General features: G+C 38.4%; 1 protein-coding gene across 5 annotated transcripts in view; it reads left to right on the forward strand.

Moving 5' to 3' along the window:
• ZNF143 (zinc finger protein 143) overlaps nucleotides 1–12,996 on the forward strand; it is a 39,705-nt gene that overhangs the window by 16,252 nt on the left and 10,457 nt on the right. For all 5 annotated transcript variants that reach the window (XM_058420951.1, XM_040067180.1, XM_040067179.1 and 2 more), the window contains exons 7-10: nucleotides 2,236–2,310; nucleotides 6,350–6,469; nucleotides 7,442–7,517; nucleotides 11,192–11,317. In XM_058420951.1, coding sequence (XP_058276934.1) covers nucleotides 2,236–2,310; nucleotides 6,350–6,469; nucleotides 7,442–7,517; nucleotides 11,192–11,317 — 397 coding nt within the window. The remainder of the gene's footprint in view (nucleotides 1–2,235; nucleotides 2,311–6,349; nucleotides 6,470–7,441; nucleotides 7,518–11,191; nucleotides 11,318–12,996) is intronic.

Genomic DNA, 12,996 nt, shown 5'->3' on the forward strand with positions numbered 1-12,996 from the left:
AGTAATTAGATAAATTCATAGAAGAAAAATGTGTCTATGGCTATTAGGTAGAAACACATGACTTCTGGTTAAGGAAGTTCATAAACCACAAATTGCTTGGAGGTTGGCAGAATATTATGGGGCAGAATACTATGCATTGTAATGCATCACTACATGCTTGGCCTGTTTGTTTAGTGTTCTTCAGCATGTTCTACTGGCTGCTGTTGAAAATGAAATGGTGCAGTAGTATGGCCTTAGTTTGACTCGATGTAGGTGTTCTTGTGTTTTTATTTGAAGGCAGACTAAATCTTTCTTTAGCTTGAAAGGGAGTATTTTAGGAGGAACTCAAAGATCTGCCCTGGAATCCTTCAAGAATTCTTACAATACTGCAAAAGAGAAATTCATAGTTGGGTGTCTTTTTTGTTTGGTTCTTTTAAGGTTTCTTTTCAAAACTTCAAGGGCAAAGAAAAAAAAATGGATTTGGAGAGTGGTGGTTCTTTGTTTCCTTGTCCTATGCAACAGACAGATCAGTGGGGTGCCCAAGATCAGTGTGGAATATAATCAATGTAGAGAGTGCATACAAAGAGATCCAAGCAGGTGACCTAGAAGCTCACTGGAAGTGGTGGAACATGGACACTTTTATTGTCCCTCACTTCTCCCTCAGGCATAGTACCACTTTTCACAACGTGCTAAGTACATGCAGACTTCACTAGAGTCCTGTAATTTTGGGCTGAGTCAATGCCACCATCCTCCCAAAGGAACCAAGGAAAAAAGGTCACTGCTCTCGGAGAGGTCAGAAAAGGTGATGGAATTGGAAAGAGGTTACAACACATACTTTCCTTCCATAAGCTGCTTTCCTGTGCCATCCCAGCTGCTGGCAAAGTACAGTAACTGGGATTTGCGCATGCCTCAACACACATTCTGTTTGGATCATTTGTTTCTAATAGTTGATCAAGTTCTAATTTCATGTCAGCAGTTCTTTTCTCTACCAGCAACAGGAATTTCCAGATGAAGTGGTTCCAGAACCTTTCTGTGCAGGTTCTTCCCTCTTCCTTTAAAAATTCTGAGGGAGAAGGTCCCAAAATAGCTATTGTTTCCCTCTGAAAAAAACACCCAAGAATTACCTGCTTTCTGACACTCTTTTCAATCTTTGTAATGTAAATTTGCCTCTCCTTGGGCACTTTCCTCATTACTGTTTTAGCACAAAGTTCCCAAAAGTATATTGTTCATAATTGTCTAATTTAGAGAGGGAGTATGAAAACCTCTTGTGGGATGAGTTCATGCCAGTCTCCAAAGTGGCTGGGGCTGGTGCTTTGGGCAAGATACTTCACGCAACCACCAGTGTTCTCAGGGGCCTGCTGTGGCCTCTTGGGTCAAAGGGCAGGAGCAGCCCAGGGGGAGGAGGGTTCCTGCCAAACTGTTTTAGAGAAGAATAAAATCATTTAGACTAGGCTTAGGTGCATCAATTTCAGCCTTGAATTTAACAGATTCAGAGAGTATTGTGAATGCCTGTGCTTAATAGAGACCATTAAGGGATGGGAAACTACGCAACGTATACTTTAATTTTTTATACAGTGACCAGTAACATCTTGTTCTTTGAGTTGCTGCATGTGAGAAAGTTGGGGGTGTTTTTTTGTTTTAAATTGGGTAATTATATTTTTATTTAAATAGAAATTTAACATTAACATCTAGCAGTCTTTCAAATATTTTTATGAGCTCCTTAGAAACAGCAACACCTTTCTCCTCCTGGAGACTGTCTTTAAAAACAAACCTATGTAGCAATACTCAAGTCCTTGCTTAGTTGTAATTTGACTAGTTCAAACTGAGATGTAACACATTGTCTTGGGTATTCAAAAAGCAGTTGTGCTGTTTGAAACAAGTACATTCTGCTTAATAAGGAGTGAGATAATTATCTTTATTGTAAAAGACGTAAATATTTGGGGTTTCTTTTGTCAGAACTCAGTATTGTTAAACTTACTGATTTATTGTAATACTTTTGTCAGTCTATTAATTTAACATTCTTACTTCTTGCAGTCTTTCCTAGCCTGTTATAAACTTTGCTATGCTCACTTAGCCTGTTTTGTAATGCAGGTGCTGCAAGTGGTGGGTTTTATGTAAGCTCATGTACTAGGGGATACCCATGTTCCAAGAGGGAGCTAGAGAGCTATGAAATAATAACCCCCTAGGAACCCTCTGTTTCTCAGATGAATAAAAGTAACCTGTAAATGTTTGTCCAATTTCAACTTTGTTTTTCAGGTGTCTATTGATGGAAATGACAGTGTTAGTAGCACAGGAATTATAAGTGAAAATGAACAAGATAAAAAAATGCAGGTATGTGCTTAATACAAAATAATTAAATATATTTATTTCTTTTGTCTTTTCTGCGTGGCAAGGTGCATGGTAGGGAGCCCTGTAGCCATGAACTAGGGTTTGCTTCCACCCTTCAGAATTTGTAGATTTCAAACTATACAGATAGATTATATTACCTTACTCTGTACAAGATCCTGTCACTAGAGTTTTAAAAGATCTACTAATAATTACTGGTTTTCCTTTTAAAAGGTAATTAAGAATTATGTTGGTTTTCTAAGATTTTTTTCAAGCTGACCTGAGTATTTAATCAATAAGAGTGTAAGTATTTCAGAAGTTTTTGTCCAGAGAAGGAGCTGACTTTTGATAGTATTTAAAAAAGAAAAATGCTGTCTTAGTTAATAAATTTCTTCTAGGAGAGACCATTCCAGGCATAGGTCTGGAACTGTTCTCTCTTTAATGACTTACTTTGATTCCACTTGTCTGTTAGGGTCCCTGACATTTACAGCAGGATTTATAAGGAATCAGTAGTTAAGTGTGTTGCTCCCAGAGAATGCTTAAAGAACAGAAAAATACTTTGATTTCTTCTTCTGGATCCATACTGTTAGTACATAGAAATGTAAAAACCTTTAAATGTGAGAAGATTAATGTAGAAGTTCAAAGGGTAATGGAAAATAAGTATTAAGCTTTTTTTTTCCCCTGGGATCCATAAAATTATGTACGGAGAATGGTATTTGGCATTATAATGTATTTTATTAACGGAAAAGACAAAGAAAAATGTATTCTGGGCTTCAAATATACAACTAAAATTATAGTAAAATCTCTATATGCTCACATGTTCATATGACAAAATCAAAAACGGAAAAGTCATTGCATTGAGAATGGGGCTTCTCTGAGCAAGCATTTTCTCCTTTTTGCTTAAATTAAGAAACAATGAAGTAGACAAAGAGGAAAAATGTCTTCTTCCAAGTTGAAAATACATTATATGTGAAAGGAATAATTGTAGGCTCACCTCTCACAGTTAGCTCAAATTTTCTATTTTTAATCTTTTACAGGTTAGATCTCACAATATTTAAAGCTGCAGACCCTTCACTTTTGCCTGTGTGGCATCACTGTGGAAGGAGAGAATACTAATACTTTAATTATTTACTGTGTTGGACCATGTTCCAGAAAACGAAATTAAGAAATTCAGAGGGTTTGCACTTGTAGGTTGGAATAGGGATACAACTCCAATGAAAGGCAAAATTCAAGGAAGAGTAAGATAACATTTTCATTGGTTTTACCTGAAGTAAGAGCCTATTAAGCAAAATTACCTGTAATCAGTGTCCACATAAATACTGATTTTGGCCTCAGCCCCAAAGCAAACTGAATGTGGATGTCATTTTATCTTATATGGCAACAAATGTGCATTATGGAAATGTGCCAATCCTATGGAGCATTATATGTTCCAAACAAAATAAGATCTGATATTTCAAAAGGGTAGTGAGGCTTAGCCTCAAATTCTGACCCCTATAAGGTGACTACTGTTGAAGGAGCCCAAAGCTATCAATTACGTATGAAAATATCAATCATTCTTATATCTTGATTTAAGTAGATACCTACTTGTAACTCTTTCTGTATCCATATGTATTAATATATAATATATAAAATAGTCTTATACTTAGATGTAGAACTAAATAGGTGTATATTTATAAACTTTTTAAGTCCACAGGGAACAGAACAGATGTCACACTGCTAAGCAGTCATTCAGCCTTGTCTGTGGTTAGTTAGGTGTTTCAGCAAAGAAAAAAAGCATAATACCTCTTTGTGATTTCTACATGGGAAAACAAAAGACTCTGTGTGCCCAAATGGATATCTCACTATTTCCCTTCAAACCTGTCCTACCCATCTGTTTATAATACACACTTTGGTTATATGATTCTGCTTTTGTGTGTGCAATAGAAAAATCTGATCCGAGATACTTGTTTTTCTCCTGTGTTACCTCTCTGAGCTTGGGATGCATTTGTGATATCTTAAAAATAGGGAGGTTTAAATTCTATTTGTTTATTCATTCTATTTAAAAGTCTTTGACATACGCAGTTCCTCTCAGAAAGTTCCACATTATCAGAAAGGTGCTTCCTCCTCAGTTTTTGTATCCATCTTAATATTGGTAAGATTATGGCTGGTTATTTCCTTGTAGATATCAGCACATTACAGATTTGTTTTAATTTTCTTTTAAACTTTAGCATACTTGAGCTTTATGGCATAACTTAGTGAGTATATACATATTTATATGCTGGAACAACAAAGAAATAGCAGTAGCCTTACTGATAGGAAAAAAACCAACCAAACAAAAAACAGTGCTTCAGTGTGGGTGCTCAACCAAGCGTATTCTTCATGATCCTTAACGTATTGAAGTGATTTCTGTGATTCATGCTGTCATAGGTTAAACAATGCTATCAGTAATAGGCTTCTTGATCCAGGAGGCTGGTTTTCTCTGTGGTTCCAGAGAAGATTTTCTGAAGTGATGGAGTTGAACATTTCAGCTGAATAAAAATTTTGTACTGAACTTTGCTCCTTTAGTCTTAAGAACAGTCTGAAGGTAACAAGTTATTCCATCCTCCCTGAAGAATCTGTAGGAAAGGTGTTAGCAGTCAAATCTGTGATTTCTCTGAAAAAGGAAATAAAGATCTGTGTGCTGTTGCAGGGCTGCAGTCTCCCTGGTATGAGGGAGTTGTGGTAGGAGGGCTCAGATGACTGAAGTGCTGTGGTGATGGATCCAGGCTCTTTCAAAGGGCCTGGTGGGAACAGCAGGACTGGACAGGGCTTTGCGATGGGAGATGGCTCAGACCAGTGTGAGTGCTGAGGTGGTGACTGTCTGCCACAAGGTCATGATCAGGAAGAAGGTGAAGCCTTCTTCAGACAACTGGAACAAGCCTTGTGTTCACAGGCCCACATCCTCCTGAGGAATTTTAACATCCTGGGTATCTGCCAGAAGGGCATCACAACAGGGCACGTGAGGAGCATTCTGGAGTTCAGGGATGGCTATAGGCAATCTAGAGCAGGTTACTGGGCAGCTGGCAAAGGGAGACACTTTGCAGAGCCTCAGTTGCCAAGAAGGATTTGCTGGGAATGTGAATGTTGGGAAGAGACTTCAGGAGTCTCCATCCTTAGAGATATTGAGAACCCATTTGGATATGGCTGTGAGCAACCTGCTGCAGCTGACGCTGTTTTATGCTGAGAGTACTGTCTCCTCATCCATCCTCTTGTTCTGAAATGTTCCTTTTGACAGTTTGGAATAGAACTGGATGTGTAACAAAGGGAGGTGATTTAAAAGGACAGACGGTATAAAATAGTCTCGATTGCTTTGCATAGAGTTGTATTGAAGTGCTGATGTTTGGGTTTCTGCCCCTGTGTTCAGTCTGTGTGAATGTTTCCTGCATGTCAGTGTATGAAGGAGCCTGTACAAGGGGTTTCAGTTGCCACCTGAAGCTGTGCTGTTTATTTTCCTGTTGTCATGCCAGAAGGGAGAGTAGAACCTAGCTCACAATGCTCCAATTAGCTTGATAAAAATACATGCATGGCAGACCACATACAAAATGCTTTCCTTCACTTTCACAAAGTGCTCATTCTAAGGACATTTAATTATTGTTTGGCCTTTCTGTGAACTTATATTTGAAGGTGGTCTGATTTATAACTAATTTCCCTTAGGAACAGCTCCAGCACCTCAGATACAATCTAAGACTTGTCTGTCCACTAATTTGGTCATTTTACCACTGTGCTTATATTTTAAATTATTTGTCTTTGTTATTTGACTAATTAATGCAAGCTTTTAAATTTGCTAGGTACAAGTAAATATGTTTTACAGTTTCCATCGTGATTCTCAGTTATTTATTTTTAGTTTATTTATTGAGGACGCAGAAATACATGGCACAGCAAAGCAAAGAGAAACAAAAGAAACCTGTCAGAATCAGCTCTGGCTTGATAGCAAAATAAAGTGTGTAATTTCTCTGATCCATTTTGGTTGTTGTTTTTTTGTATATGGTTGGGGCTTTTAAAATATTTTTTTCCTCTTTCACTTAAGATTGTCTTGCAAGGACATGGAACAAGAGTGACTGCAAAATCTCAACAGACTGGAGAGAAAGCCTTTCGCTGTGATTATGATGGCTGTGGAAAACTGTATACAACAGCTCACCATCTTAAGGTGATGAGATGTAAAATGTGCATTACTACTTTGTAGATAAGATTGTTTTGGAAAGATTATGCAGTTAAAAGTAATAGAAACAGAGAGAGCCAATTGCAATGGGGCTGTTTTGTCAAATGTTTATTGGAATGATTTTACAGTAATTGGCTGGCGCTCAGCTGAGTTTATTTAGTGTTCTGGCATCATGGCTGCTATATTGCCAGCACGTTGAGGTTGTTTCCACCAGTGTCATAGAAATTCTGGAATCCAGCATTTGCTTTATCAACTTTACGTGTACGTGTGATCATGCAAAAATTCCAGGTTTTGAAATATTTCACCATCATAGTACAAAGCGAGATTCTTCAAAACTAATATTCAAAGTGAAAAGCTGGAACATCTGTTTTTCACAGATGGCAAGTTCTCTATTCTCTCCTTTTTTAAAATTAAGTAAAGGAATTATTGAAATGGTAAATGGTATAGGGCTCACAGTCCAAGTGAGGCTAGCACAATACCTTGCTGATGAGGTGACCTCCTCACAGTGCTGCTTTGCCTCTGACTACAGGAGTCAGTGAGTGGCTGGCTTTATGAGTCACTTGCTAAAATGATGTCCTTGCTGTAGATGTTTCATACAGTATAAGAGCAACACTGGAAGCATTCAGTGGACTCAAAAGTCATAATAGAGAGTGCGCTCTGAGGCATATTTATCTCCTGTCTTTAATGTAGTGCATGATAGCAACTCTGCATGCATTTACAGAAGTGTTTTGTGCCAAACTGACTGGTAGGATCAGGTTAAACCTTGGAAAGAGACATCTTTAGTTTTAGGGAAAATGTTGTTACCGTATTTCAGTATTTTTTCATCACTGATATAAACAGACACTTCAATGTGAATCTTAGTGAGATAAATAAAATATGTTGGCTTTGAGAATGAACTGTTTCTGTGCTGAAGTAACCAGATACAACATTTGATTAAGTCATTGTATTGGATGTCAACAGGTGCATGAAAGGTCTCACACAGGCGACAGACCATACCAGTGTGAACATCCTGGATGTGGCAAAGCCTTTGCAACAGGTAATCTTTTGCAGACTAGCTCCTCCTGCTTGTTAGTGTTTGTCTGTGAAAAAAGCAAGTTTTAAATATTGCCTTTTTTAACTGCTAAGTTGATTGAGACAACTGGAAAAAAAAACCTCATCTTTTCAGCTAGTGTAGCAATAGAAAGGACAGAGGATTTAACTCTTACTGTCAACATTTTCCTCACTCTTCACCTGTCATCTACAGTCAAACTAAATGGTAAAAAATAGGCCTTTCTTACCATTAAACTAATAGCAAAAGTTAGATGAGGTGATAATAGAAAGCTGAACCTGTAGGTTAGGGGCAAATTTCTGATCTTCTGGTCTAAACTTGAAAGAAGCTTTGGTAGAAGAGGCTAGTTTAAGTGTTCTTTATTGAATTTATATCAGAGTGACATTGTCATGAAGTGAATTCTCCATTTGTACAGATTACTCTACTCATAAATGATGCTCATCCTGAGATTGAATTTGATTGTGCAAAATGGAATTATGAGGAATGAAACGTGCAGGAAAGTGGAAGAGCAAAACTTGTTTCAAATTTTATTCTTTTACTTGTAATGTAAATTAGTATCATGCTTAGAAAAGTTAGGCTCTGTTTCTTTAAATAAGATATTTTTAAAATAACTTCATCTGATCTAATACATTTGCTACAATTGCTTTGAATAGGAATGAGCAAAATAAATACTGATGCAAAAAGTCAAAAGGGAAACAGCCACACTTTTGAAGGACTGCGCCTAAGTTTAATTGCATAGGGTTTGTAAAGGGATTTCAAAACTGTATAATGAAATATTCTCTTCCTTTGCAACAGATTGATGTATAGCTATAAATATTTATAAAATATAATAAATAGTATTATAATATAAATTATAGTATCCATTTGTATTATAATATAAATATATTTATAAAAATATCAATGTTTATAAATACTGTATTTCGGATTAGAGCCATTGTACTATTGTAGTTCAACAATCTTTGCCTTGGGCAAATTTCACTTTTACTTAAAATTTCACTTCTACTGAGTACTCTTTGGTTTAAATGCTAAGAACTCTGCTGGCATGGGTCATGAAATTGAGTTTATTTTAGATATAAAAGTGAATTAATGCTCAGCTTGGTTCACATGCCTCATGATTTTAAAAACATCAAGAGTAGGAATTTCAGCTGTTTTGGGGAGAACCCTCTGAAATTAAAGCAGATGCCATTTTCTTACAGACTTGTATTTTGTAGAGATGTAACCATCACTTGTGGGTACTAGTGAAATTCAAGTTCATTTTCTAAAATGGCTGTTTCAGGCTTCTTTAGTCATTATCTTTTCAGGGAAGCGCTGAAAGGAAACTCTTGGTTAAATGCTCATTGCAAAATAATTTATAGAGGGCCTGATCCAAAGTTCACTTCAGACTGGTAGAGTTTTTGATGACGATGAGTGTTACCCTGGTTTTTCTGAGTTTCTTTATTAGCCTTTTGATTTTCATAAATGGAGTCAGATCTTTTAGTTATTGTAGAATATTAGAGCAGTTTTTCTACCTTTCCCACAGAAGTAATATAAACAAATCCTTTGTTTTTCATTCTCTGTCCTTTGTTTGCATATTGCTAACCTGAAAACAATTGTAACTGACAATTCGCCACTGAGGCTGAGGGGTGGAAACCCCAAAAAGCCAATCTTCTGCTAGACCCACAAATGTATAAAAAGTAAGAAATAAACAAAGGGGTCTCTTCTTTCGGCTCTCTCAGCTGTGAGCTGGAATCGGAAGGACCTCTGCCTTACAAAATCTCGTCTGCGTGTGACTGCTTTGTGTGTCTCTGTGACAGATGAGTTCCTAAACGTAATCTTAAAGAGAACCAGTATCAGTCACGGGTTGGCACAGTTTGGTTTTTAGTTGGGGACGAATGTGGAGTGTTGCCCTGTCAGGGCCTTGGAATTGTTTTAGAAAGGACAGGCACCTATCAGAAGCTCATTTTAGATATTGACATCTGCTTTGACCACTAAGAATGTTGGATGTGACTTTGGGAAGTACCCATATACACCCTGATTTTGCTCGAGTCAGCCCTTTTCCTTTCGGCCAGAGAGAAAGGTAACATCGTACAGCAGCCGGGGCTCGGCCGGGGCCGGGCTGTGCCTCCGGGCCCAGCTGCTGCCGGCCGGGCCCCTCATGCCAGCTACGGGCCTGGCTGGGCCGGGGCCTGCCCCGATTTACACTGAGGGGTGGGCTGAAAAGGCATTTATAATCCTGCCTGGGTTTTTTTGATTCTGGACTGCCCAGGTGCTCTGATCTCTTGGCATGAGTTCTCCCTTGAAAATCTAACACCATGAGCTTCAGCGAGAGAGAAAAAGACTCTGGGCAGATTTAACCCTTTCCTGGCAAAATGAAGCTTTCAAGGCCTAGCATGAAGTCAGTGGAGCAAGAGTGAAAGAACTGACAATGATTATTGGAAGGAGGGATTGAGGGTGTGGACATTTTTAACCAGACTTCTCTAGTGTAGACTACGGAGAAATGGACTGTTTCTTGTAATATTTAATGGTGTTTGGGGGAATGCTGGTTCTAGTCAAAGTTGAGGATTGATATAATTGAGATTTAAGTGGGAATCTTAAAGCCCTTTGCTCCTGGGGTAAAAGGAGGTCTCAGCCTTTGAGACGAAGATGATTTTAGAGAGAAAGTGATTTGAAGCCCTCTGCTCCTGGGGTAAAAGGAGGTCTCTGTTTCTTTTGAGATAGAAGAAGAGTATCCTTGTTTTATACTAGAAGAAGCATGCTTAAACAATACCCCAGATACACTGAGAGGCCCAGGAGTAGCCAAAGAAAAGGCTGCTAATGGGTGGAACTGCACAATCTGCAAAAACTCCAGGTGCTTGCAGATTTGTGACACTGGGAGCCACAAGACTGTTTTTGTCTTGTGGTGAATGTCTCCATAGGATTCTAGAGAGACTCCTCTTCCAAAGTGATGAAGGATTATGTTTAAATGGTGAAACCGACTGAAAATCACAGGTTGTGTCTCTCTATGATGTTTGTAAGAAATTTAACAGTTTGTAAGGGGAGGGAAGAGAGTTTTGAATTTTTTTTTTTTTTAACTTTTCCATTCTTTTAGTGTGTGTTAATGAAACTATTTGTCTATTTTTAAGCTTGAGCTTGCTTTGCTTCTCCTGATCCTCTCCCACAGAAAGAGAGTAAACACTAAGACCACTACACTAAATTTGACAAACAGAATTTGGCAAATGTGAAACCACTACAGTGTCTATGACTGCTCTTGGTTAGATGTGATTTTACTGCTGACTTCATTAGTGGTTATTGCTTTTTCTTTGAGCAAATAATTAAATGTAATTTTGATGACAGTAGTGGTAAAAGAGGTAAAAACTAGATGGAATGCACAGCATATGGCTTCCTCAGAAGGCAGAATAAATATTTGGCTACATTATAATAAATGCAGTTTATCCTTCTAAAGGGAAAGAGGAGAATTATGGAAATATATTTGCTTCAAAAAAAAAGAATCAAAGAATTTCTTAACTATTATCCAGAGTTCTGCCGCTCTGTAGGATAGAATGAAGAGCTCATGAAGAACAAAAGACTACATTTTACTCACCAACATTCCTGACTGCAGTGGCAAGCACAGATTTTGCTGGTGATGGTTTATGAGCATCCTGATGTTGTGCTCATGCTGTGCTAACACGCTTTCTGATCCCCAGGGTATGGGTTAAAAAGTCATGTGCGGACACACACTGGTGAGAAGCCTTATCGGTGCACAGAAGAGAACTGCACCAAATCCTTCAAGACTTCCGGAGACCTGCAGAAGCACATTCGGACCCACACAGGTACTGTCAACACATATTCCTTTTTTGTTAATTGACCTAGGTGGATTTTCAGTTTTTTCTCTCTCCTCATTCTGTGACTTTATACTGACAAAATCAGCCAGTGTATGTTCTCTTTCTGAAGCCCAGTGAGCTCAGCAGCATTTCAGTATGGTAAGCATTTAGTGCAAATCCAGCATGCTTTTCTTGGAAAAAGTTCTAAAAGCATTCACACTGCTATTGCAAATGCACTAACTTTTAACAGTTATATTGTCACTGAGTCACTTGTTGCCTTTACAGTTTCATCTGCAGCTGTAATAAAACAAGGAACTTTTCCTCAGTAATCTGTCTTGCCTTTTAGAAATTGCCTTAGTGTTCCTCAGTTTTGGTGCTTTAATATAACTTGTGTGCCAGCTTCATGAAGGTTGATATTCTGAGCTTGTTATCCTCATTTCCCATCTTTTCCTCCAGCAGAAAACCAAAAATATTATAGAAAACAGTTACTAAAACTTGCAAAGCCACAAAAATTGAAATCTTATATTTTGTCTAAAAACATTAAATTGAAAGCCAAACCACAGATTCTAGACCGCACACACTACGCTGCAAAACTCTGTGGGTGCACACACATGTAAACAAGTTTTCACAATGTCGTCTTTGTGCCTGTGATCTTCCAAAAGAAAAGGGAAAAAAAAAAGAAAACCAACCCTTAAATGTAGGAAGAACAATCTATCACTTGCTAACCTATTCCATTAAATATATTTATGTCTCTGCTAGAACACTGACAAGCTTTTCCACTGAACTGTCTGAATCTTAGTGAGTCAACAAGAAAAAAAACAAAAGAAATAGGGGTTTGGAGGGCTGGGATGTAAATACAGGCAATAAAAATTGTAGAAACTTGGGATTACATTAAGAGATTTCTGCCCTTTTCTTATTTCTGTACACAAAGAGAATCTGTTGGGATTAGTGCTATGTTGAACATCAGGATAAACACATACCATCTCAGCTTTAGAAGAGGACTGTTGATAAGCACTGCATCAAGTACAGACTATGAACTGAAAGGTTTCTGTAGTGCAGGACAATTTCATTAGCTGTGGACTGTTTTCTTCTCTACGGCCACAGAAGGTGTGTGGTAATTTATTCTCTGTTTAGCAGTTGAGACAAAAGACGTGAGCCAGCCCTATGTAACCTACCCAGCTGAACAATATTAATAATAGAATCATAATCTCCCAGCAGCCCAGGCCCTAGAGGTGTCTTACTTGAGATTTATGAGTGTTTTCAGGAAGCTAAAGAATGAGAAGATTGCAGCAACTGCTTTGCGCAGGTGGACGGAGCAGTGTGCTGGCTCAAGCCTTGTGCAAGCTGCAGCAGGGCACCCGGGGGGAGGCAGGTCTGGGCTCTCCTACTCTGTCCCATGGCTCAGAAACATTTCCCTTTCCTTTAGTGGGTAAATCAGGGGCAGCGCTTTCTTCATTTTCTGCCTGTTTTAACCAGAAGTGACTTTTCCCCTCCTTGAGTAGAGTCAAGTCTTGCTTTCAGTGCCACCTGATGCTTGCCTCGGCTTTCTCCATGACTTCTCCAGACACAGCTCAGGGATCAGAAAAGCTGCTGTGGATGGAACCTCGTGCTGCAGTGGGGCAGAGCTTTAAGGCTTTGCATTTCTAGAGTTGGAATTCTCTGTCACCTGGAAACAGGTCTCTTTGCTA

This window comes from Hirundo rustica, chromosome 6, assembly GCF_015227805.2.
Source record: "Hirundo rustica isolate bHirRus1 chromosome 6, bHirRus1.pri.v3, whole genome shotgun sequence".
Lineage (NCBI taxonomy): Eukaryota > Metazoa > Chordata > Aves > Passeriformes > Hirundinidae > Hirundo > Hirundo rustica.